Source organism: Gorilla gorilla, chromosome 6 (assembly GCF_029281585.2).
Source record: "Gorilla gorilla gorilla isolate KB3781 chromosome 6, NHGRI_mGorGor1-v2.1_pri, whole genome shotgun sequence".
NCBI lineage: Eukaryota > Metazoa > Chordata > Mammalia > Primates > Hominidae > Gorilla > Gorilla gorilla.
Window position 1 is genome coordinate 165,620,025 of NC_073230.2, and position 22,965 is coordinate 165,642,989.

Sequence of the window (22,965 nt, forward strand, 5' to 3'; positions counted from 1 at the left end):
ATGGTGGGCTTGTACTCATGGAGAAGAGGCTGTAACTGAATACAACAATGGCAATAACAGATGGCACAAGGTCCTGGAAAGACTCAGGTGGGGGGATCTGAATCAAGACTATGCCTAAAGGAATTTCATATAGCTAAATGAATTTCAGTAATATCAAGATAAACTCTGATAAGAAATCTAAAAGGAAATTCCAACACTTGAAAAAAGGCCCTGTCAATCCAAAGTAAAAAATTAGAAACAAAAATCACAGTTTATATTATAAAGGCTCTTTGCATAAAGAAATTCATACAACTTGAAGTATATACATGCACAAAGGTGAATGTTTTCATTTGCTTACTTGAAATACTCAGGGTATAGACATAGAATACTTTTGCAAAAGAAAGACATTTTAAAGGATTTTACTTTACCCTTGTTCCTTTTGGCATTGCTGTTTCATCAACCAATAGGCAAAGAATATTACAAGCCACCAAGAGGACCGAGATGGACTACAAGACAAACAGCAAACTGTCAGCTCTCAAGATTTTTCACCAATACAAAATATTAAAATCTAGGTAACCAAAGACATGTTTCAGAATAGAGGGAAAGCAGTCAAGACCAAAACGCTATATATAAAACTAAAGTAATCAGACTACAAACAAGAACTGAAGAAATTCTAAAAGATTCTGCAAGTTATTGTAATTTCAAAGCTTGTGACAAAAGCTGGTAGTATATAGATCCTTTTACTAAGTGATCTCACCAACTGGAAACACACAACTCCACAGACTTAAAAAAGTGGTAAAATATTATCAGAACTTCATAATGTAATTTTCATATTTTATCACAGAATTTAAAGCAGGTTATCTGCAACACCTTGTTTTCTTAATTTTCAATGAAAACAAAGACTGAATTTCCTGCTTTCATGAAGAAACAGATAATCTTCAGAATTTTTTTTAAATTGCCATTAATTTCCATTTTGCTTTATTGGATTTTCATAAATAAAGGCATAGATGGATTTTAATCCTGTTGATAGAAAACTAGTTTATGAAAAACCATTTAGCTGAGGGAGCTGCCATACTCAAATGCTAAAGTAAATAAAATACAATTTGCTTTTATTTAACTAGGCAAATAAATTCTTACTGTCTCAATAAGAAGGAGAACCATAACAGCGGGATACACCAAATTTCTTTCCCATGCTGAAGCCTTTTTTCGCCTCTCTATTAAAAGGAAAAACAAAATAAAACAAAGTATTCTCCAAATTAACATTTTCCTTCCATAATGCTATAATCTGTTTTTTACATAATTTCTTTTTAAAAAACATAAATTACTTTTAATTTTCCTCCATAAACTAAAAAAACTAGAGATAGGGCCTTGCTCTGTCACCCAGGCTAGAGCACAATGGTATAGCCACAGCTCACTGCAACCTCCTAGGCTCAAGTGATCCTCCCATCTCAACCACCCAAGTAGCTGGGACTACAGATACATGCCACCATGCCTGGCTAATTTTTTTACTTATTTTTTGTGGAGACAGGGTCTTGCTATGTTGCCCAGGCTGGTCTTGAACTCCTGGACTCAAACGATCCTCCCCGCTCAGCTTCCTAAAGTGCTGAGATTACAGGCATGAACTACAATACCCAGACAAAAATCAGAGCTTTAAAACCAGTTTGCTACATTAAACACCTCAATCCTGTGATGCTTCAATTTCAGCTCTGTGAAGACATCTCAGTCGTTAAGGAAATATATTGTTGATATACAGCTGACTCTGAAAATACAGACATACAGTAGGCCTTCTATAGCCACAGGTTCTGCAATAATTTTCTACCATATGTGGATTTTGGTACCCATGGGGGTTCTGAAACCAGTCCCCCACGAATACTGAGGGCCTACTATATTTGTATTTCATATAGATCTACATATTTATATATATATATATATCTCTGAATGAATAAAATTATATGAATAAAAATCCCTTCTATTCTTTTTTTTTTTTTTTTGAGATGGAGTCTCACTCTGTCTCCCAGGCTGGAGTGCAGTGGCACAATCTCGGCTCACTGCAACGTCTGCCTGCCGGGTTCAAGTGATTCTCCTGCCTCAGCCTCCCAAGTAGCTGGGACTACAGGCACATGCCACCAAGCCCGGCTAATTTTTTGTATTTTTAGTAGAGACAGGGTTTCACCATGTTAGCCAGGATGGTCCCGATCTCCTGACCTCGTGATCCACCCACCTCGGCCTCCCAAAGTGCTGGGATTACAGGCGTGAACCACTGCGCCCAGCCCCCTTCTATTTTACCAAAGATAAGCACTTCTAGTTTTCTAAAGGCTGGAAGCAAACTTCTGCTTTTACCTATAACACCAATCCTCATGCTAAGAACAAGAAGAAAAGATGAATCAAACTTAATTTTAAAATATCTGTATGAACATATCAGAGAGCTATCAAGACAATAAAAATTGAGGGGCCAATATTCTGTGAAGTGAACTGAGCTAAGACCTCCAATTTGTACTACACCTTCTTCTGCAAGACATTTCCCAATATATAAATGGCATGGACCCAAGAGGTTGAGAAATCAATGGGTAAAAAGCAATGATTCTAAAGCAAACCTTTCAGCAAACTCAGCAGAGCCAAGAGGACAGACATTGGCATTTGGGGCTACCAATGCAGTCAAAATTTGAGAGGCTATGATCATACAGAAAAGAAAAGGGCAAAGAAGTGAACCTGGCAGACAGTGCCACTTTCCCTTCAAGACACCAGTGGCTAAGAGGCCGAGAAGAACAACAGAAAGATGCAACTATGAGGCTGAGAAGCCAAGCAAAGCTTCTGTCAGGCTCATGTTTCTTGAGAGGTAAAAACTAAAATTCATTAAGAAAATGAGGTCATAGTCAATAACTAATGAACTAGGCTTTCAATTAGGACCATTGAAAAGCTATACCCTAGTATGAAGGAAGGACAAAGTGGAGATGGACCGGTCGTCGTAAAGACTGAAGCCTGGCCTTGAATGATCTCAAGCCTAATGGATTAGACTGATATGTCCCTACTGTAACTGTCTACCAGAAGCAAAAGTACATCCTCCCAAAAAGAAGAAAACACCATACAGAGTTTCTATACTTTTGTATAAGAAATATCTGGCATTCAATTAAACATTACCAGATACGGGAAAAAGAGGCCAGGCACGGTGGCTCACGCCTGTAATCCCAGGACTTGGAAGGCCAAGGCACGCTGATCACGAGGTCAGGAGCTTGAGACCAGCCTGGCCAATATGGTAAAACCCCGTCTCTACTAAAAATACAAAAAATTAGCTGGGCATGGTGGCAGGCACCTGTAATCCCAGTTACTCGGGAGGCTGAGGCAAGAGAATCACTTGAACCATGAGGCAGAGGTTGCAGTGGACTGAGATCAGGCCATTGCACTCCAGCCTGGGCAACAAGAGCAAAACTCCATTTCATAAATAAATAAATAAATGGAAAAAGAGGGAAAAAAAAGACAATAGAAACAGACCTCCAGGTGATCCATGTATTGGATTTATCAGAAAGATGCTTTAAAATAAATGATTAACATATTCAATAAAATAAGTGATAAATGGAAAATTTTCCAAGTAAATTTAAATCTATAAAAAATAAACAGAAAATCTAGAACTGAAAAATAGTGTAACTAAAATGAAGAATTCAACAGTTTTAACAATAGTTATGACATAGCTGAAAGAAAGCAAAATGGAAGACAGACCAGTAGAAAATATCAGACTGAAGCATGAAGCTAAAAAGGAGATAAATACAGAAAAGAATATAAGAATGAAAAAGTCTAGCGTGTGTGTAACTGCAGCCTGAGGAAATAAGAGAGAATGGAGCAGAAGCAATATCTGATAAGACAATGGCCAAGATTTTCCCAAATAGATAAAAGACATCAAGCCACAGTATCATGAAGTGACACATAGATTTCAAGAAAGATAAATACAAAGAAAACCAAATCTAAGCACGTCAGAGTAAAATTGCTAAACAAAGACAAAAGGAAAATCTTTAAAGCCCTTTGAAAGAGCAACAACATGACTTTTAACAAGAAACCAGAAGACAGTAGAACAACATCTTTCCAATGCTGATAGCTACCAACAAAAATTTTTAGTATGTTTTCCAATAAACAAAAACTGAGAGAATCTATTGCCAGCAAACCTGTGTTTTTCAAACAGAAGCTAAACGAACATTAGAAATGTAAAAATAAAAATACAAATCAGGAACATACGAATTAGAATACCAAAGAAACACCACTTCACATCCACTAAGTCAGTAAAAATTTTAAAGTCCAACATTGTCAAGTATAATACTCATGCCCAGCAGGAATGCAAACTAATACAACTATGTGAGAAAACCATTTGGCTTTATCTACAAAAGTTGCACAGGCACATATACAATGATCTTGTAATTCCATATCTAGTATGTACCCTGAAAAAACATATAAACCAAGAGTTACATACCAGAATGATTATAACAACATTATTTGTAATAGCAAAAAACTAGAAGCAAATCTAATATCCACCAACAGCAGGATGACTGAAGTAACTTCAGGAAATATAATATTATTAACAGAAATGAAAATAAATGAACACCGTATTTGATTTTCAAGAACATAACACTGGACTTCCACTTCTGAAGCTGCGGCAACAACAGGGACCAGGTTTGTCATCCAGCTTGAAACAATTAAGAAACCAAAAAGTACACAGATATGAAACAACAGTTTTCAAGACACTGGACATCTGATCGTGGAAGAACAATGATGCCTGAGACACAGGAAACAAACCACACAAGCCCTTTCTGACCCAGCTTACTGTCTTGAGAGTTTCCAGGCCGTGATGCAGAAAGGAGGAACACAAGCTGAGCCCAGCTCATCCCTTGAGTTGAGAGCATGAAATGGGAATCTGGGGAGACTATGTCAGCTGGAATCTGTGCAGCAAAGTGCCAGACAGGAGACTGAAGCACAGAAAAAGAACTCCAAGGATCTGCAAAGAGCCACCCTTGAGTATTCAGTAAAGAATTCATAAAAAATTCTTAAGTATATCGGCTCAGGCATGTGAAGAAACAACCCAGGGCTAAAGAAAGAACCACCCCAAAATATGAAAAGAAACAGCACTCAACAATCACAAAAGGCCAAAAATAGTTGCTTCTCCCACAAGACAGTACAGAATGTCATCAATCACAGGACACTGGATAGAATCTGTGGAAGGGTCTTGCCTGAGCAGTGGGGAATACTTAACCCTAGAGGCAATGATCCCCTGGTCCAGCCTAAAAAGTCTTCAGAACAAGACACAATAATATCAAACTGTTTGCAAGTAACTTAACTGCATTTCAGAACAAAGTTCCTCACTTACAGAGCTACTATAAGTGGCCAGGCATCGTGGCTCATGCCTGTAATCCCAGTACTTTGGGAGGCCGACGTGGGCAGAACACTTGAGCCCAGGAGTTTGAGATCAGCATGGCCAACATGGCAAAACCCCAACTCTACCAAAAACACAAAAAATTAGCAAGCTGTGGTGGCATGCACCTGTGGTCCCAGCTACTCAGGAGGCTGAAGTGGGAGGATCACATGAGCCGGGGAGGCGGAGGTTGCAGTGAGTTGAGATCGCACCATTGCACTCTAGCCTGGGCGACAGAGTGAGACTGAGACTGTCTTAAAAAACAAAACAAAAAAAAAAGAAATACTATAAGTGAGGCACCCAACAAGGGTAAAATCTCACCTGACAAGGTAAAATTCAAAATACCTATTTTCTAATCAAAAGTTTCCAGGCATGCAAAGAAGCATGAAAATACCAGTGATAATGAGGAAAAAAAATCAATCAATCAAAACATATCAAGAACTAACACAAACGTTAGAAGTAGCAGACAAAAACATTGTAAGTGTTGTCATAACTATATTCTATATTTTCACAAAGAGGAAGGACACAGATTGAACGTGTTAGAGACATAATAGAAGATACAAAACAGGCCCAAACAGGCCCCCAGAGATGAAAACTGCAGACGGCAGAAAAACAAAGAAAAGCAAAAACCACTAGATGAGATTAAAGGCAGATTAGACATGCAGAAGATTGGTGAAAGTGAAGACACAGCTATAGATGCTAACCAAAATGAAACACAGCAAGAAAAAAAAACTGAAAAATAAAGGAACATCCTTCAGCTATAGCCTAAAATACATGTAACTGGAGTCCCTGAAAAGGGAAGCATGAGGGGAAAAGAAAAAATATTTGGAGAAGTAATGGTCAAAAAATTTCCAAATTAGTTGAAAACTATAACCTCCTAGCTCTAAGAAACATGAAGAAAACTACTCTGAGGCGTATCACAATCAAATTGTTCAAAATCAACAATAAAGACATCTTAAAAGCAGATACAGAAAAAAGACACATTAAAAGATAAGTATGACAGATGACTTGTTGGAAATAATGCAAGTGAGAAGGCAATGGAGCAACATTTTTGAACCTTTGAACCTTTGAAAAGTCATTCTGTATATATATAAAACCAAAAAAGGTGAATAAATGTAAACTTATCCTCTCCCCAAACTGTAAGATAGTCTTTATTAATGATTTTGGGCAGGTCAAAAGTTTTAACATAAAGATTTCATAAATTTTCTAATATTTCAGACTACAGTAAAGTCTTTAATAAGAAACCAAGGCCAATACACAAGTCAAGAAAAAAAAAGTACAATACCTAATTTTGTCTTAAGAGTCTTTACATTTTCAAGTTCTTGTTCCAACTCCATTATGTTGTATTCCACCGATGAAGACAGCCCTGTTCAAAGCAAAAAATATTTAGAAGTAAAACAGAACCCCTAACACTATAGAACAGGCAGCCCTTTAATTAAAATCTAAAATAACACATGGCAAATCCTGCTAATTGAAAATAACAACAAATGTTGCTGTGATTCAGAGGAAAGCACATCCATATATTTACCAATTAAAACTTCTTGCTGATTAAACACTACACGTTTCCACAGAGTGATATAATGGACTACGGAGAGTCAGAAGGGAGAGGGTTGGGATGGAGGCAAGGGATAAAAAACGACATACTGGGTACAACGTATGCTACTCCAGTGATGGGTACATTAAAATCTCAGATCACACCACTATACATCCATGTAACCCAAAACCACTGGTACCACAAAAGCTATTGAAATAAGAATATTAAAAATAAACACTACATGTTTCCTAGAAAATTTCTTAACGTGGTAAAGTTCTAATTTGATCTATTAATAATCTTTTCTTAATTACAAAAGCAACTTGGGCTTACTATAGAAAGTGAAAAAAATCAAGATCTTCTCTTCTCTATCTCACCTCCTTAAAATGACAATTGTGAACAGCTTGGCTGATGCTTCCATACCTTTCTTCACATTCAGAAGCACATTCACACATACATATGTATCATATGCATGGTTTTTATTACATGTTTTACACGAATGGGGTCAGACCTATTACTTTACCATTTGCTTTCCTAGTCAATTATATGTCCAAGTTGACAGCTGAATAACATTCCATAGTACAGATGTACTACAACTTTATTCCCTTTACACATATTCAAGTTTTCAACTTTTTGCCACTAGAAACAGTGTTGCAATAAACATTCTTGTATGCCCATCCAGTACATTTTGGTTCTAATTATTTCTGTAAGACAGATTCCCAAAACTTAGATTGCTGAGTAGGGTATGAACATTTATAGAAGGTTACTTCCCCCACATATTGTAATAATTTAAACTATTGTAATAATTTACATTTCTATCAATAGCTTTGAAAGTATCTATTTTCCAGTATCGTCTTCAGCACTGGATGTTATAATTCTTGAATTCTACCAATGTGATGGGTGGAAAATGTTTTCTTCCTGTTACTTTAACATGCATTTCCCTAAATGTGGTTGGACATATTTCTATGCATTTATCACCTGAATTTTCCCTATTCCTATTTTCTGCTTGTTTCTCTAATGGTGGATCTTCGTATTCTTTATATTTTATCTGTTAAATTCTGAAACAGAGAAATTAAAATACCCACTACAACTGTACTTTAAGTTCTCTCAGTTTTTAAGAGTGTTGTTTTTTTTTTCATTATGCATTTGTATTTGACTGCTGAGACTGGGAGGTTCTGTTTGCTAGGGTTTTTTTGTTTTTGTTTTTGTTTTTCATCCTAGACTGTTACATCTTCCTTATGAATCATATATTTTATCATTTCATAATGACCCTGTTTGTTTCTAATGCCTTTCAACTTAAATTCTGTTTTGTGGATTTTAAGTTCTACTTTCTTTTTGTTTTTACCTATCTTGCTTGCTTACTTACATACATTTATACACACACCTTTCATTTTAATCTTTTTCTCTTATCCAGCTGAATCTTATTGGAGGTTTCAACTGTATCAGTTAGAGTTCATTGGCTATAGGCAACTGAAATAGACTCACTAGTTAAAACAGAAAAGGAATTCATAAGATAGAACCAGTAGGAAAATTTTCCCGTAAAGAAAGTAGAGCAAATGGGTAGCGGAGAGTTCCAGGTGGCAGAACAGATGGACAGTTTCCTCATATTGTAACAGCTGGGATGACTCAGTCCCAAGTACTCCCAGTCTGTATGTCACTATGAAGAGGAATAAAAGTCTAGGAAGCAGACGTCCTAATGGCATAGCTTAGAGTCACATGTCAGTTTCTTGGAGAGCCGCGAACTTTGATGAGCAGTTCTGCCAATCTCATCTAACCGGGGAAATCCGCAAATCCAAATCAGGTACTTTACTAGAAGAAAGGGCAATAGATGCTTGTAGCAAAAATGATAAATACAGGTTGAATAATCCAATCAGATAAACTGTTCTTTAACAGTCAAATTCAGCCCATTTACACTTAGTAAAATATAGAGCTTGCATTCAGTATTATTTAGTATAATAGCTGATAAACTTTATTTTATACTTTCTATACTACTTCAGTGATTTTTTTAAAGGTTTTATCTTTATCAAAATGAAGCATGCACATAGCTCAAAGTGTCAAACACATGTGTGGGTTTGCTGTCATGTCTCCTCCCTCCTGAATCCATTTTCCCAAAAGTAGCTGTCCAGCTTGTTCTTCTGGCACTTGTCTTCCTGTTGCAACTTCTGGATTTCCTGCACAAAGCATTCCCACTGTGGCAGGTGAGGACACAAGTGTCTGAGCCACACACCTCTTCACTCCTCCCTTTCTCTCAATATGGCCATAATGCTCATTTTAGCTAGATTGATATTCAATGTCTACATTATTATAACAACCAAAATGCCTATCCACATAGCAAACTATGACCAGCTTTCCTTCTTTCCTTAACATTCTTCCCACCCCCAGAATTAGCAATAATTTTTCTTTTACTTAATTTTCTATGTGCTTAACACAAATTCAAACCCAAAACATCCTGCCAAAGGTCTTTATTTTCTCCTGGTTTTTCTATTCCTCAGCTATACTAACAACTTCATTTTCTTGAAGAAATTTCCCCCAGTGTCTTTAGACCTGCCCACCCCATATGGACTGCCCTCTGTGCCTCCTGCACCCTTTCACCCCGGGACTGCCTGCCCGCGTCTCCTGTGGAGCATCTCTTGTTTCCTACACAGCCCGTATCTTTTCTTGATTTACTCCCTTCCTTACATGGTGCGTATCCTCCAGTGGCTTGCTAAGAAAAGGTGAATGTGAGGTAAATTTTTAAAGACTAAACTAGTCTGAATACTGTACCTTTGCTCTTACATTATAGTTTCATTAAGTATAAAAAATCAAGGTCAAAACTAATTCTCCTTCAGAATTCTGAAGGCATTGCTTCATTTGTCTTCCTGCTTCTAGATTTGCTCTTGAGAAGTCTGAAGCTATTCTTATTCCTGTCTTTTTGAATGTGAGCTGCTTGTCATTTCCCTTTTAAACTATGTAGGATCTTTGTCCCCAGTGTTCTTGATGAGAGTCCATTTTCATGTATTGTGTTGGGCACTAGATGATCCCTTTCAATCTCCAAATTCATGTCCTTTAGATCTGCGAAATCTTCATTTTGTCATTTCCTCCACCACATTTTCTCTCCTCAATTTGGAACTCCTCTAAGTTGGACACTGGATCTCCTGAGCTGGTTCTCTAATATTCTTAACTATTCCCTCCTATTTTACCTATTTTTGCCATTTTGACCTATCTTCTGGAAAAGTTCTTTATCTTCCAATCTTTTTGCTATGTTATTTCTAAATTTCAAGGATCCTTTTCTGCTCACTGAATATCCCATTTTTATGGAACCTGGTCTTTCTCATGAATGTCATCGCTATCTCTGCCAGGATATTGACGGATTTGTTTTGAGACATTCTTCTCCCATGCATATTTCATCTCCTCCAAGCTCTCCTGTTTGATGCATATGGAAGGCTTTCCTTGGATATGTGGTGAGCCTTAGTTGTCTGCTCATATTTAAGACTGAAGCAGTAGGAGGGCGGAGCAAGATGACCAAATAGAAGCCTCTACCGATTGTCCCTGCTGCAGGAGCACCAAATTTTAACAACTACATACAAAATAGCACTGTCATGAGAACTAAAAACCAGGTGAGCACTCACAGTACCTGGTTTTAACTTCATACACCTGAAAGAGGCACTGAAGAGGGTAGAAAAGACAGCCTTGAATTGCCGATGCCAACCCCTCTTCCATCCCCCAGCAGCGGCCGTGTAGTGTGGAGAGAGAATCTGCGTACTTGGGGAAGGGAGAGCACAACAAATAGGGGACATAGAATTGCACCAATGCTGCCCTGTCACAGCAGACAGTAAAGCTGTGCTGGGCTCAGCCACTGCATGCCCACAGAAGGAGCATGTGGACCAGCCCTAGCCAGAAAGAAATTCCCCATCCCAGTGGTCAAAACTTGAGCTTCTCAGCAAGCCTCACCACAATGGGCTACAGTGCTCTGGGGTCCTAAGCAAACTTGAAAAGCAGTCTAGGACACAAGAACTGCAATTCCTAGGCAAGTCCTGCTGCTGGGCTGGGCTTAGAGCCAGTGGTCTAGGGCAGCATGTACCAGACACAGTGGCTAAGGGAGAGGTTGCACCACCTCTCCACCAACCCCAGGCAGCAGAGCTCACAGCAAGGAAAGTGACTCCTTCCTTCTGCTCAAAGAGAGGAAAGTAAAGAGAACTTTGTCCTGCATTTTGGACACCAGCTCAGCCACAGTACAATAGGGTACTGGGCACAGTCATGAGGGCCCCATTCTAGGCCCTAGCTTCTGGATGACATTTCTAGACACACCCTGGGCCAGAAGGGAACCTGCTACCTTGAAGTGGGGGACTCAGTTCTGGAAGGATCCATCACCTACTGACTAAAGAGCCCTTGGGCCCCAAAGATCCAGAAGTGACATATAGCTAGTATGCCATGGGCCTTGCTTGGGAAGACTCTGAGACATGCTGGCTTCAGGTCTGATGCAGCATATTTCCAGCTATGGTGGCTACACTGAAAGACTCCTTCTGCTTGAGAAAAGCAGAAGGAAAAGTAAAGAGTACTTTGTCTTGCAGCTTAGGTACTAGCTTGGCCACAGTGGGGCAGAGTATCAGGTGGGCTCTTGGGGCCCCCGAAACCAGGCCTAGGCTATTGAACAGCATTTCTAGACCTGCCCTGGGACAGAGGGGAGCCCACTGCCCTACAGGGTGAGTCCCAGGCCTGGCAACATTCACCACAAGCTGACTGCAGAGCCTCTGGACATTAAGTGACCACTGGCAGTGGCCTGGCAGAACTCCCCATGGGCTGGCAGTGGTAGGAGCAGGGAAGAATAGGAAGGTCTTTGTCTTGTGGTTTGAGGGTCAGTTTAGCTGCAGTAAAACAGAACACCAACTAGATTTCTAAAGTTTCTGACTTCAAACTCTGCCTCCCACACAGCATCTCTGGACCTGCCCTGGGTCTGAGGGAACGTTTCACCCTGAAGGTTAGGACACAAACCTGGCTGGCTTCCCCCACTACTAATCGTAGAGCCCTAGGGCCTTGAGAGAACACAGGCAATAGCCAAGCAGTGTTTACAGTGGGCTTTGAGTGAGACATAGTGCTGTGCTGGCCTCAGGTCTCACCCAGCGTAGTCCCAGTGGTGGTGGCCACAGGAGTGCTTGCATCACCCCAACTCAGCTCTAGGAAGCTCAGCACACAGAGATGCCATTTGTTTGGAGAAAGTAAGGGAAGAAAACAAGAGTCTCTTCCTGGTAATCCAGAGAATTCTTCTGGATCTTATCTAAACCCAGTGAGGCATTAGTCTGCAAGAACCACAGCATTATTGGGCTTGAGGCCCAAGTTCCTTTGAATATCCGGAAAGCCTTCCCAAGAAAGACAGGCACATACAAGCCCAGACTGTGAAGACTACAATAAATACTTAACTCTTCAATGCCCAGACACTGACGAATATCCACAAGCGTCAAGACCATCCAGGAAAACATGACCTCACCAAACAAACTAAATGAGGCACCAGGGACCAATCCTGGAGAAAGAGAAATATATAACCTTTCAGACAGAATTCAAAATGGCTGTTTTGAGGAAACTCAAAGAAATTCAAGATAATACAGAGAAGAAATTCAGAATTTTATCAGATAAATTTAACAAAGAGATTGAAATAATAAAAAAGAATCAAGCAGAAATTGTAGAGTTGAAAAATGCAACTGACAAACTGAAGAATGCATCAGTCTCTTAATAGCAGAACTGATCAAGCAGAAGAAAGAACTGGTGAGCTTGAAGACAGGCTGTTTGAAAATACATAGTGGAGACAAAAGAAAAAAGAATCAAAAAGAATGAAGCATGCCTACGACAGCTAGAAAATAGCCTAAAAGGAGCAAATCTAAGAGTTATTGGCAGCAAAGAGGAGGCAGAGAAAGAGAGAGAGGTAGGAAGTTTATTCAAAGGGAGAATATTAGAGAACTTCCCAAACCTACAGAAAGATACCAACATTTAAGAACAAGAAGGTTATAGAACACCAAGTAGATTTAACTCAAAGACAACTACCTCAAATAATCAAACTCTCAAAGGTCAAGGATAAAGAAAGGATCCCAAAAGCAGCAAGAGAAAAGAAACAAGTAACATCCAATGGCACTCCAATCCACCTGGCAGCAGACTTTTCAGTGGAAACCTTGCAGGCCAGGAGAGAGTGGCATGACATGTATAAAGTGCTGAGGGAAAAACACTTACACCCTAGAATAGTATATCTGGTGAAAATATCCTTCAAGCATGAAGGAGAAATAAAGACTTTCCCAGACAAACAAAAGCTGAGGCATTTCATCAACACTAGACTTGTCCTACAAGAAATGCTAAAGGGAGTTCTTCAATAGGAAAGAAAAGAATGTTAATGAGCCATAAGAAATCACCTGAAGATACAAAACTCACTGGTAATATAAGTAAACACAGAAAAACACAGAATATTATAACACTGTAATTATGGTGTGTAAACTACTCTTATCATAAGTAGAAAGATTAAATGATGAACCAATCAAAAATAATAACTACAACAACTTTTCAAGACATAGACAGTACAGTAAGACATAAAAAGAAACAATAAAAAGTTTAAAAGTGTGGGGACGAAGTTAAAGTGTAGAGTCTGTATTAGTTTTCTTTTTGCTTGTTTGTTTTTGCAATGTGTTAAGTTGCCCTCAGTTTAAAATATGGGTTATAGGATAGTATTTGCATGCTTCATGATAACATCAAATTGAAAAACATACAATGGATACTCAAAAAATAAAAAGCAAGAAATTAAATCCTACCACCAGAGAAAATAACTTTCACTAAAAGGAAGACAGGAAGGAAAGAAGAGAAGACTATACAAAACAACCAGAAAAGAAGTAACAAGATGGCAGGAGGAAGTCCTTACTTATCAATAATAACACTGATCGTAAATGAACTAAACTCTCCAATCAAAAGACATAGTGATTCAATGGATAAAAAAGCAAAACCCAATTATCTGTTGCCTAAAAGAAATACACGTTACCTATACAGATACGAATAGATTGAAAATAAAGGCATAGAAAAAGATATTCCATGCTAATGCAAACAAGAAAAGTACAGGAGTAGCTATACTTATATCAGACAAAATAGATTTCAAGACAAGAAATGTAAGAAGAGACACAGAAGGTCACTACATGATGATAAATGGGTCAATTCTGCAAAAGGGTATAACAATTGTAAAGATATATGCACCAATGGAGAATCCAGATATATAAAGCAAATATTATTAAAGCTAAAGAGAAAGACCTCAATACAATAACAGCTAGAGACTTCAACACCCCACTTTCAGCATTGGATAGATCTTCCAATAACAGAAAATCAAAAAGAAACATCAAACTTAATCTGTACTGTAGAACAAATGGACCTAATAGATATTTACAGAACATTTCATCTAATGGATATCAGAATAAACATCCTTCTCCTCAGCACATGGATCATTCTCAAGGACAGACCATATGTTAGGCCACAACACAAGTCTTAAAACATTCAAAAAATTGAAATAATGTCAAGTATCTTCTCTGGCCATAATGGAATAAAACAAAAAATCAACAAGAGGAATTTTCAAAACTATACAAACACATGGAAATTAAACAAAACGCTCCTGAATGACCAGTGGGTCAATGAAGAAATTAAGGGGTAAATTGAAAACTTTATTGAAACAAATGATAATGGAAGCACAACATACCAAACCTACAGGATGCAGCAAAAGCAGTACTAAGAGGGAAGTTTATAGCTACAGGTGTCTATATAAAAAAAGAGAAAAAACTTCAAATAATCTAATGATGTATCTTAAAGAATTAGAAAAGCAAGATCAAACCAAACCCAAAATTAATAAAAGAAATAATAAAGATCAAAGCAGAAATAAATAAAATTGAAATGAAGAATACAAAAGATCAATGAAACAAAAAGTTGTTCTGAAAAGTTGACAAAACTTTAGCCAGACCAAGAAAAAAAAGAGAAGATCCAAATAAAATCAGAGATGAAAAAGAAGACATTGCAACTGACATCACAGAAATTCAAAGGATGGTTAGTAGTTACTGTGAGTAATTACATGTCAATACGCTGGAAAATCTAGAAAAAAATGGACAAATTTCTAGACACATACAACCTACCAAGATTGAACCACGAAGAAATCTAAAACCTAAACAGACCATTAATAAGTAACGAGATCAAACCTGTAATAAAAAGTCTCCCAATAAAGAAAACCCCAGGACCTGGTGGCTTCACTGCTGAAGTCTACCAAACATTTAAAAAAGAACTAATACCAATCCTATTCAAACTACTCTGAAAAACAGAGGAGGAAATACTTCCAAACTCATGTTAAGGGGCCAGTAATACCCTGATACCAAGACACATCAAAGAAAGCAAACTACAGACCAACATCTCTGATGAATATTGATGCAAAAGTCCTCAACAAAATACTAGCAAACCAAATTCAACAACACATTAAAAAGATCATTCATGATGAAGTGGGATTTATCCAAGATGCAAGGATGGTTCAACATATTCAAATCAACCAATGTGATACATCATATCAAGGGAATGAAGGACAAAAACCATATGATCATTTCATTTGATACTGAAAAGCATTTTATAAAATTCAACATCCCTTCATGATACAAACCTTTAGAAAATTGGTACCTTGGATGGAGCGAAAAGATGTGGGGATCAAACCATTATATAAATAGGATTTCCAATCAATTCTCTTATGAAGTAGCTTACTCTACTTCATCTGCTGGTGCCACTTTTTGAGACTTTTGGGGATTCTGGGGTATAAATTTATAAATCAAGCACAAATGACTTAGGATTTAGCTTCCTTGGGTCTGTGAGACTGGTTACTCAAGTCTGCTAAATTTTCTCAGGTCTTCTAAATTCCAAAATTTTATTGTGATTTTCTCCTCTTAACTTCTCATCTTTTTAGGTTTATGCCTCTCTGAACCTCAGTGTTTTCATCCGCAAAAGGGGGTGTATCTATTAGGACACTATATACTGAATCAGAAAACTAAACCCAAAGTAGCTTAAAAATGAGGAAATAATTTCATATAATGAGAAATTTAGACACAGAGCAAACTTCAAAGAGGATTTTCCAGCAGCTCAACAGTGACATCAAGGGACTAAAAGTACTGCCATCCTCAAGCTGACAGGAAGACTGGCGCTCTTTCTCTTTTGATGTAACTTTGTAATTTCTGCTCATTATATTTGCTCTTTATTTCTTCATTTTCTTCTTTCCCAGCTAGTGAAACTTTAGTTTATCCTTTTTGCCCATGTTAATTTGGCAGTTCAATGGTTACTTTCACATTTTTAATACTCATACTTAGATATACTTTTCATTATAATATCAGCATCACACAGTCCTAGCCCTACAGGGATGCTTTTCTGAGTAACTTACCCCACACCAAAGTGAAGCTCTCGCAACGCTTTAATCATTCTCTCACTGCTGCCCACCCATGCCCCCAACTCCTGGATCTTGCTGCGACAGTTTTAACAATATTTAGTTCAAGACTGTTATCAAATGTTTCTTTCGATATGGAAGTTAGAATAGTGCTTGGCACAAATTAGGTGCTCAATATACAGATATAAAATGAACAAATGAGGGAATGCATAACAGATGAATGACATCTTTGGGAATATATGAATTTTTTTTTTTTTAAGAGACACAGTCTTACTTTATTTTACTGCCCAGGCTGGACTCGAACTTCTGGGCTCGAGCTTATACTCCCACCTCCCGAGTAGCTGGGACTATAGGTGCATGCCACCACACTCAGCTGAGTTTTTAACTGCAGTCTTTATTCCTCCCTTACAACTATGGGTACTGTTCAGCAACCAGTAGCAGGTTGCAAATGGGAAGCTTGATGTTGATCTCTCTCTTCTTTGTCTGGAATTTTTCTACGTGAAAGTTTGTAAGGGCTTTTTCTTTTTCCATTGTTCTTGGAATTCAAGAATCCTACAAACTAAATCCAAATCTTTTTGATTTTCTATTGAATAATCTTGCCTAGGAGTGTGTGGCCTTTTAACCTGAACTCAAGTCTTTCTTAAGCTCATTGATATTTTCTTCTATTTTTTATTTACCTACTTTTCCTACTTGTTCTTTTCTCTCCTTTTAGATGCCTATTATTTACATTCAGTATCTTAGCTCTGCACTTCACGTCTATTTTTCATTAATACTTTCCTTCTTTTTGTACTTTTGGTGTGTGACACAAAATAGTTCTTCCCCTTGATTCTGCAAGATGATTAATTCAGTTTTTGAAGGACTATATTAGTATGCTATTGCTGCTGCTACAAATTATCATAAAGTTTCTGGCTTAAAACAACATAAATTTATTGTCTTACAGCTCTGGAAGTGAGAAGTCCTAAAATCAAAGTGTTAGCAGGACTATAATCCTTCTGGAGACTCTAGGGGAGAAATCATTTCCTTGTCTTTTCTAGCCCTTGAGGGCCACCTGCATTCTTTGGCTCACGGTCCCTTCCTTGAGTCACTCCAACCTCTTTTTCCATTACCAATGTCTCCTTCTCTGACCATCTCAGCCTTCACTTATACCAACTCTTGTGAGTACAGTGGGCCCACTATATAATCCAGAATAATCTCAAGATCCTTTACTTCATCCCATACGCAAAGTCACCTTTGCCATGTAAGGTAACATATTCACAAGGTCTGGGGATTAGGACTTGGACATCTTTAGGAAACCATTATTCTGACTACCACAAAGACTATTTCTTTTTTTGTCTGTCTATTAAGCTTTTTATTTTTTTCAAGTTCTCGGCATCAGTCTTTTTCTGTTCTAATGACATTTCCTTGGACATTCTTACTACTTTTGAGGATTAGGTATGAATTCTTATTTGTCTCTCCCATTAATTGTTAACTCAAGTGGGAACCACTTGTTCTAGATATTCATCTTGGTCTTCTTCACTGAACCTTAAACAACTGGTAATTTTTCTCTATCCACCTCTGTTGTTCCCTTCATCTCTAATCACGTCAGACACTCCCTCAAACAGTGACAAACCAGCTACAAGGTACAGCAATTCAATTCTGTTCCTAGGGGCTAGGGACCAACTGGCCAGAAAAACTGATTTAGGAGGAGGAAACCTCGCTGGGTCTCTCTAGGTGCAAAGAGTGGTCCTTTCTCAAAGGGAGAGATTGAAAGGAGGATTCAGAACAACAACGCAAGGCCAGCAAGATCAGACAAACCTTTGCAACACAGGGGCAAATGCAATCTCACTAAGGGAATTCAGAGGCCTCTTTTTCTAAGTCCCTTTGGGGAATCACAAAATTCCAGTCTTATCCCAGGTTTCTAGGAGAAGTAAATCCCATTCCCTTTGCAGCTCCTTGCTCACTTCTGCCCATCACTGAAGAAACAGCAATCGAATACCCTCTCTTTCGAAGAACCTGAGATCTCAAATCCACTGAAACGTTTTATAGTATTTTCAGAGTTCATGAATTTTATCACTTTACTTGTTAATATATAATTGATATATTTATGAGAGGAGGGATAAAGCTAGTATAGAAATATTCAGGTAATGTGACACAAGCTACTAAACTTTGATTACAAAGTTAGTTTTGAGTTTCTGGCAGCCACAGCAAAGGGGGAAGCAATTAAGTTACATAACGAATGAGTATTTCCATATAATGTGATTTACAGAAAGACAGCACAGCTCTGTAAGATTTTCAGGTGTCTTTGAATCAAAGTTTAAACTACATAATAGTCTTAGTAATAAATATATTTTACTTTTATCTCCATTCTTTATCAATTAAACTGTGTATCTGTAATCAATGCTCATTTAACTTCTATATCTCATTGACTGGAAATACAATTCCAAACTACATTCATTCCCCATTCATGCAAAGATTTATTATTCTGGTAACCAGTTGAAGGCTAGAAAAAATAAGCTCATGAGTATGTAGAATTTCAAAAGAGAATGGACATCAGAATAGAAAGTATTCCTGATGCCAATTTGAAATTAAGTGAAAAGACAAAAATGCCTACTTTGTAAGTATGTTTACAGAGCTCAATACAAATGTCTAGACCACTCAATGTATGATTCTTCAAAGGAAAATAACTAAAATGGTATTTCTGAAATGCTGTGCTTTTATTTGCAGGTGATATAACACTAGGCACACAATAGGTAATTAATAAATACAGACTGACTTGCATATAAAAATCAAAACTACATTCTTGTTGTCCTCAAATAAATCATACTTTTATTAAATGACTAGATTCATCTGGGATGACACATTATTCAAGGACAAGACCACTCTTTATTATAATAGAGCAATACCTAAGGGAGAAATGTAAGCTTTTTTGAGTAAATATTTCATTATAAATGACCAGAAGGAAACAATGACTATCGTAAGAAATTATGACATACTGCAAACAAATACTGAGGCATTATGTGGATTTAAGTTATACCAAAAATTTAAAATATCCCGAGGAACTGCATTATCATTACTTTATTTCCAAATGAATCTAAAATGTCCAGTGTCAGCATTGTCTAGTCAATAAGTCAAACTGGTAGACAAAACCTGTTTAGACAAGTCACAAGAAATAAAAAGGGATTCTCCAAGAAAACCACAAAGCAGCTCATTTAAGGTCAATTTAATGGTATTATTCTGTTTTTCTTCCAGCCCCAACATAAGATTTCACTACCTCAAAGGAAATTGTAAGAGTATCTATTTGCATTCCCCTTAGGTGATTGGCAGTTCAACACCAATTAGTTCAAAATTACACTGTTAACTAACATGCAATAAAAACAACACCTTTCATCTTTCTTACATAGGTAAGAATAACTTCAGAGCCAATAACTTTGATCAAGTAAGTATTTTTGATCCTGCCCCACCCGTCTCTTTGGATTCAGGAAAACTAATAGCTGAAGGCAACTTTTCCCAGCTTTATTCTTAAGCTGAAAAACTAGTGTGGTATTAAAAATATTTTGCTTCCAAGATAATAGAATTTCCCAAAGTCCAATATTTATTCAATAACTAAGCTGTCCTTACAACTTTCTTAATATATAAGACAGCCTTCATATATAAAAGGAGAGGTACTAAGTATTTAACTTAAAATATAAAATGTATTTTTAAAAACAAATACAAATTTCCAATTAGATCTGCAAGCCCTTCAAATAATTGATGCAATACAATTATCTCCCTAAACAATTCAGTGTCCTAAACTTAGTCTCATAATGAATACTATTTGGAAGTAGATACCTCTAACATAAACAGATTGATGTTACATTTAACTTTTAATTTACCATATAACCAAAAAAAAGTTTGATTAGAAAATATTATCCAAGAAGCTCTTTAAAAATTTGATTATACTTATTAAATTTGACCAAAGTGATCTCTATCACAAAGAATGTGAGATCACTCAAATACTATAAATTATTTCTAATCACTTAGGCAAACAACTTTGTTGTTAAAGCCCAAATCTCCTAATAATTCACAGAGCAAACAGTTTCCGTCTCTCTAAGCAAACACTACTTACTGTACACCACAGAGCCAATGCTGATTAGGCAAACTCCAGAAAGCATTTGAAAACTGAAGCCAGGACATTCAAATCTCTAATGTATCTATTTCAGCATGAACTAACACTGTTACTATCTACAAAGGAGACAGTCAGCCCATACACTCGAAAACTCTGTGTCTATGTCTATTCCACTTGCAATGCTAATAATTATTAAAATAATACTTTCTTTTTACTTCTGACATATCCACAAAAATATGGCTATTGACCTAGTAATGTGAGACTTTTGAGATCCAACAAAACTGTGAAAATGCAAATATGCTTTCATTACTAATGACTGCAAGATAGAAATTGTTGAACAATCAACTTTAGGAACATTATATAATGCTAGGTACAATTAAAACAATGGTTTGGCTTTTTTCTACTTTAGATATAAGCTACTAGATCTAAACTAGATAAGATGTTAAGATAATTTTTAAACTTTTATGTTTATATAAGCTACTATTGGGAATACCATCACCTATCTAAGTCGTAGTTGAGAAAGTAGCTCGGGTATATTAAATTCATCTTCTACTACACAAATTTGGATTTTTTTTTCTTTATTGAGGCGGAGTCTTGCTCTGTTGCCCAGGCTGTAGTGCACTGGCATGATCTCGGCTCATTGCGACCTCTGCTGCCCAGGTTCAAGCGATTCTCCTGCCTCAGCCTCCCGAGTAGCTGGGATTACATGCGCATGCCACCACGCCCAGCTAATTTTTGTATTTTTAGTAGAGACGGTGTTTCACCATGTTGGCCAGGCTGGTCTTGAACTCCTTACCTCAGGTGATCTGCCCACCTCAGCCTCCCAAAGTGTTGGGATTACAGGCGTGAGCCACTGCACCCAGCCAATTTGGATCATTTTTATAGAATAACTCTATATATATATTTCATAAAATATATGATATTTAACTCATTCTATAGTTCATTATTCCTAAGCATTCCTCATTTGCTGATTTTATATTAGCATATATCTCTGGCAGTCACCTCATTTCATCTTGCAAAAAAATAATTTCTTTGGGCCACATTTTATTGTCATAAATTGTGAATAACGGCCCAAGGAGCTGAATAAATTATAACAAGGAATTTCTGACCATTTCAGATCCTTGGACACAAATGTTTTTTGATTATATTTGATCACTTTCACGCTAATACCAGACATTTCTCAAAGTGGCCCAGAGTCTGATAAATTCAAAATATTCTCCCTTCAGTGATGTAACTACAGCAAATAGTATTTGTAGGATTATCATTGCCAGAACCTAGAAGAATGCCTAGAGAAAGCCAAGATGAAAGTAATATAGAAGACAGAAGAGAATCTGGCATGAGCTTCCATATATCATTAAGTGTGTTATATGAAAGAATGTAATGACCAAATTAGCAAATCACCTTGCCAATGATAACTGAAAATGCCTCTGACAGACTACTACTCTGAGATAGTCTAAAGAAGCAACTGCTCTAAAAAAGCAACCATAAATGCCACCCTAAACCTTGGCACCTTCATAAAATTCCCTGGCAAATTCAACTTGGTTATAAACAGCAAGATTCAAGGACTGATGATGACACTAAGTGCTTCTGACAGGTCACAAGTTCTACAAAAAGCTTGTATAAGACATGTCTTGTTTTTTTTCAATCCCTTTATTTTTATTTTTTAGGATAAAAAGGTATTCCAATCTGACACCCAGCAAAAATGAAACAACAATATCATCTGTGCTCTTAAGAATAAATAATTAATACAAGCTTCAATGGCAAGGACTTTTTTGTTTTTTTTAGATGGAGTCTCGCTCTGTTGCCCAGGCTGGGGTGCAATGGCGCGATCTCGGCTCACTGCAACCTCCCCCTCCCAGGTTCAAGCGATTCTCCTGCCCCAGCTTCCCAAGTAGCTGGGATTACAGGCGCCTGCCACCACACCCCCTAATTTTTGTATTTTTAATAGAGACCGGGTTTCACCATGCTGGCCAGGTGGGTCTTGAACTCCCAACCTCATGTGATCTGCCTGCCTCGGCCTCCCAAAGTGCTGGGATTACAGGTGTGAACCACTGAAAAGATGAGAATCAAGCAGGAAAGTAACTGCCATAAGAAATGATACACTAACTTTTTATCATGAAGATGAAAATAGTATCTAAAGAAACTGAGTTGAATTATTAAGTTCAAAGACTACAATACTTTAAAATAAATTAAAAGAACTCCGGAGGTTTTGAACTTAAACAACAAAAAATAATTTCTCTTCATTATGGTACTACTTCCAAAGTTACCCAGTACACCCATAGGCTATACACACACAAAAGCTGATTATTTCAATTAATGCCGTTGCATTACTTAAACATTTAAACATGTTAAGTGTGCGTGTGTGTGTGTACGTGTGTGTGTGTGTGTATCCTCTTAATGCTAGGAAGGAATTACAAAAGATTTTCTACCACAATTAATGTAATGGGACTTTCTGTTGGGCTATTCTTTAGGAGTCTTGGAGTAGAAATGGTTCCTGATTACTCATATTCCATGGCCATAACAGTAAGGGGAAAACTGCCTTATTTCGGCCTCTTCACTAACACTCCAGTGCACGTGGT

General features: G+C 37.4%; 1 protein-coding gene across 13 annotated transcripts in view; it reads right to left on the bottom strand.

Annotated features, from left to right (window-relative positions):
* Positions 1-22,965, bottom strand: part of LMBR1 (limb development membrane protein 1) — a 217,178-nt gene that overhangs the window by 52,708 nt on the left and 141,505 nt on the right. For all 13 annotated transcript variants that reach the window (XM_055347386.2, XM_055347388.2, XM_063708879.1 and 10 more), the window contains 3 exons: positions 6,657-6,737; positions 1,117-1,193; positions 408-485 (listed from right to left, as the gene is read on the bottom strand). In XM_055347386.2, coding sequence (XP_055203361.1) covers positions 408-485; positions 1,117-1,193; positions 6,657-6,737 — 236 coding nt within the window. The remainder of the gene's footprint in view (positions 1-407; positions 486-1,116; positions 1,194-6,656; positions 6,738-22,965) is intronic.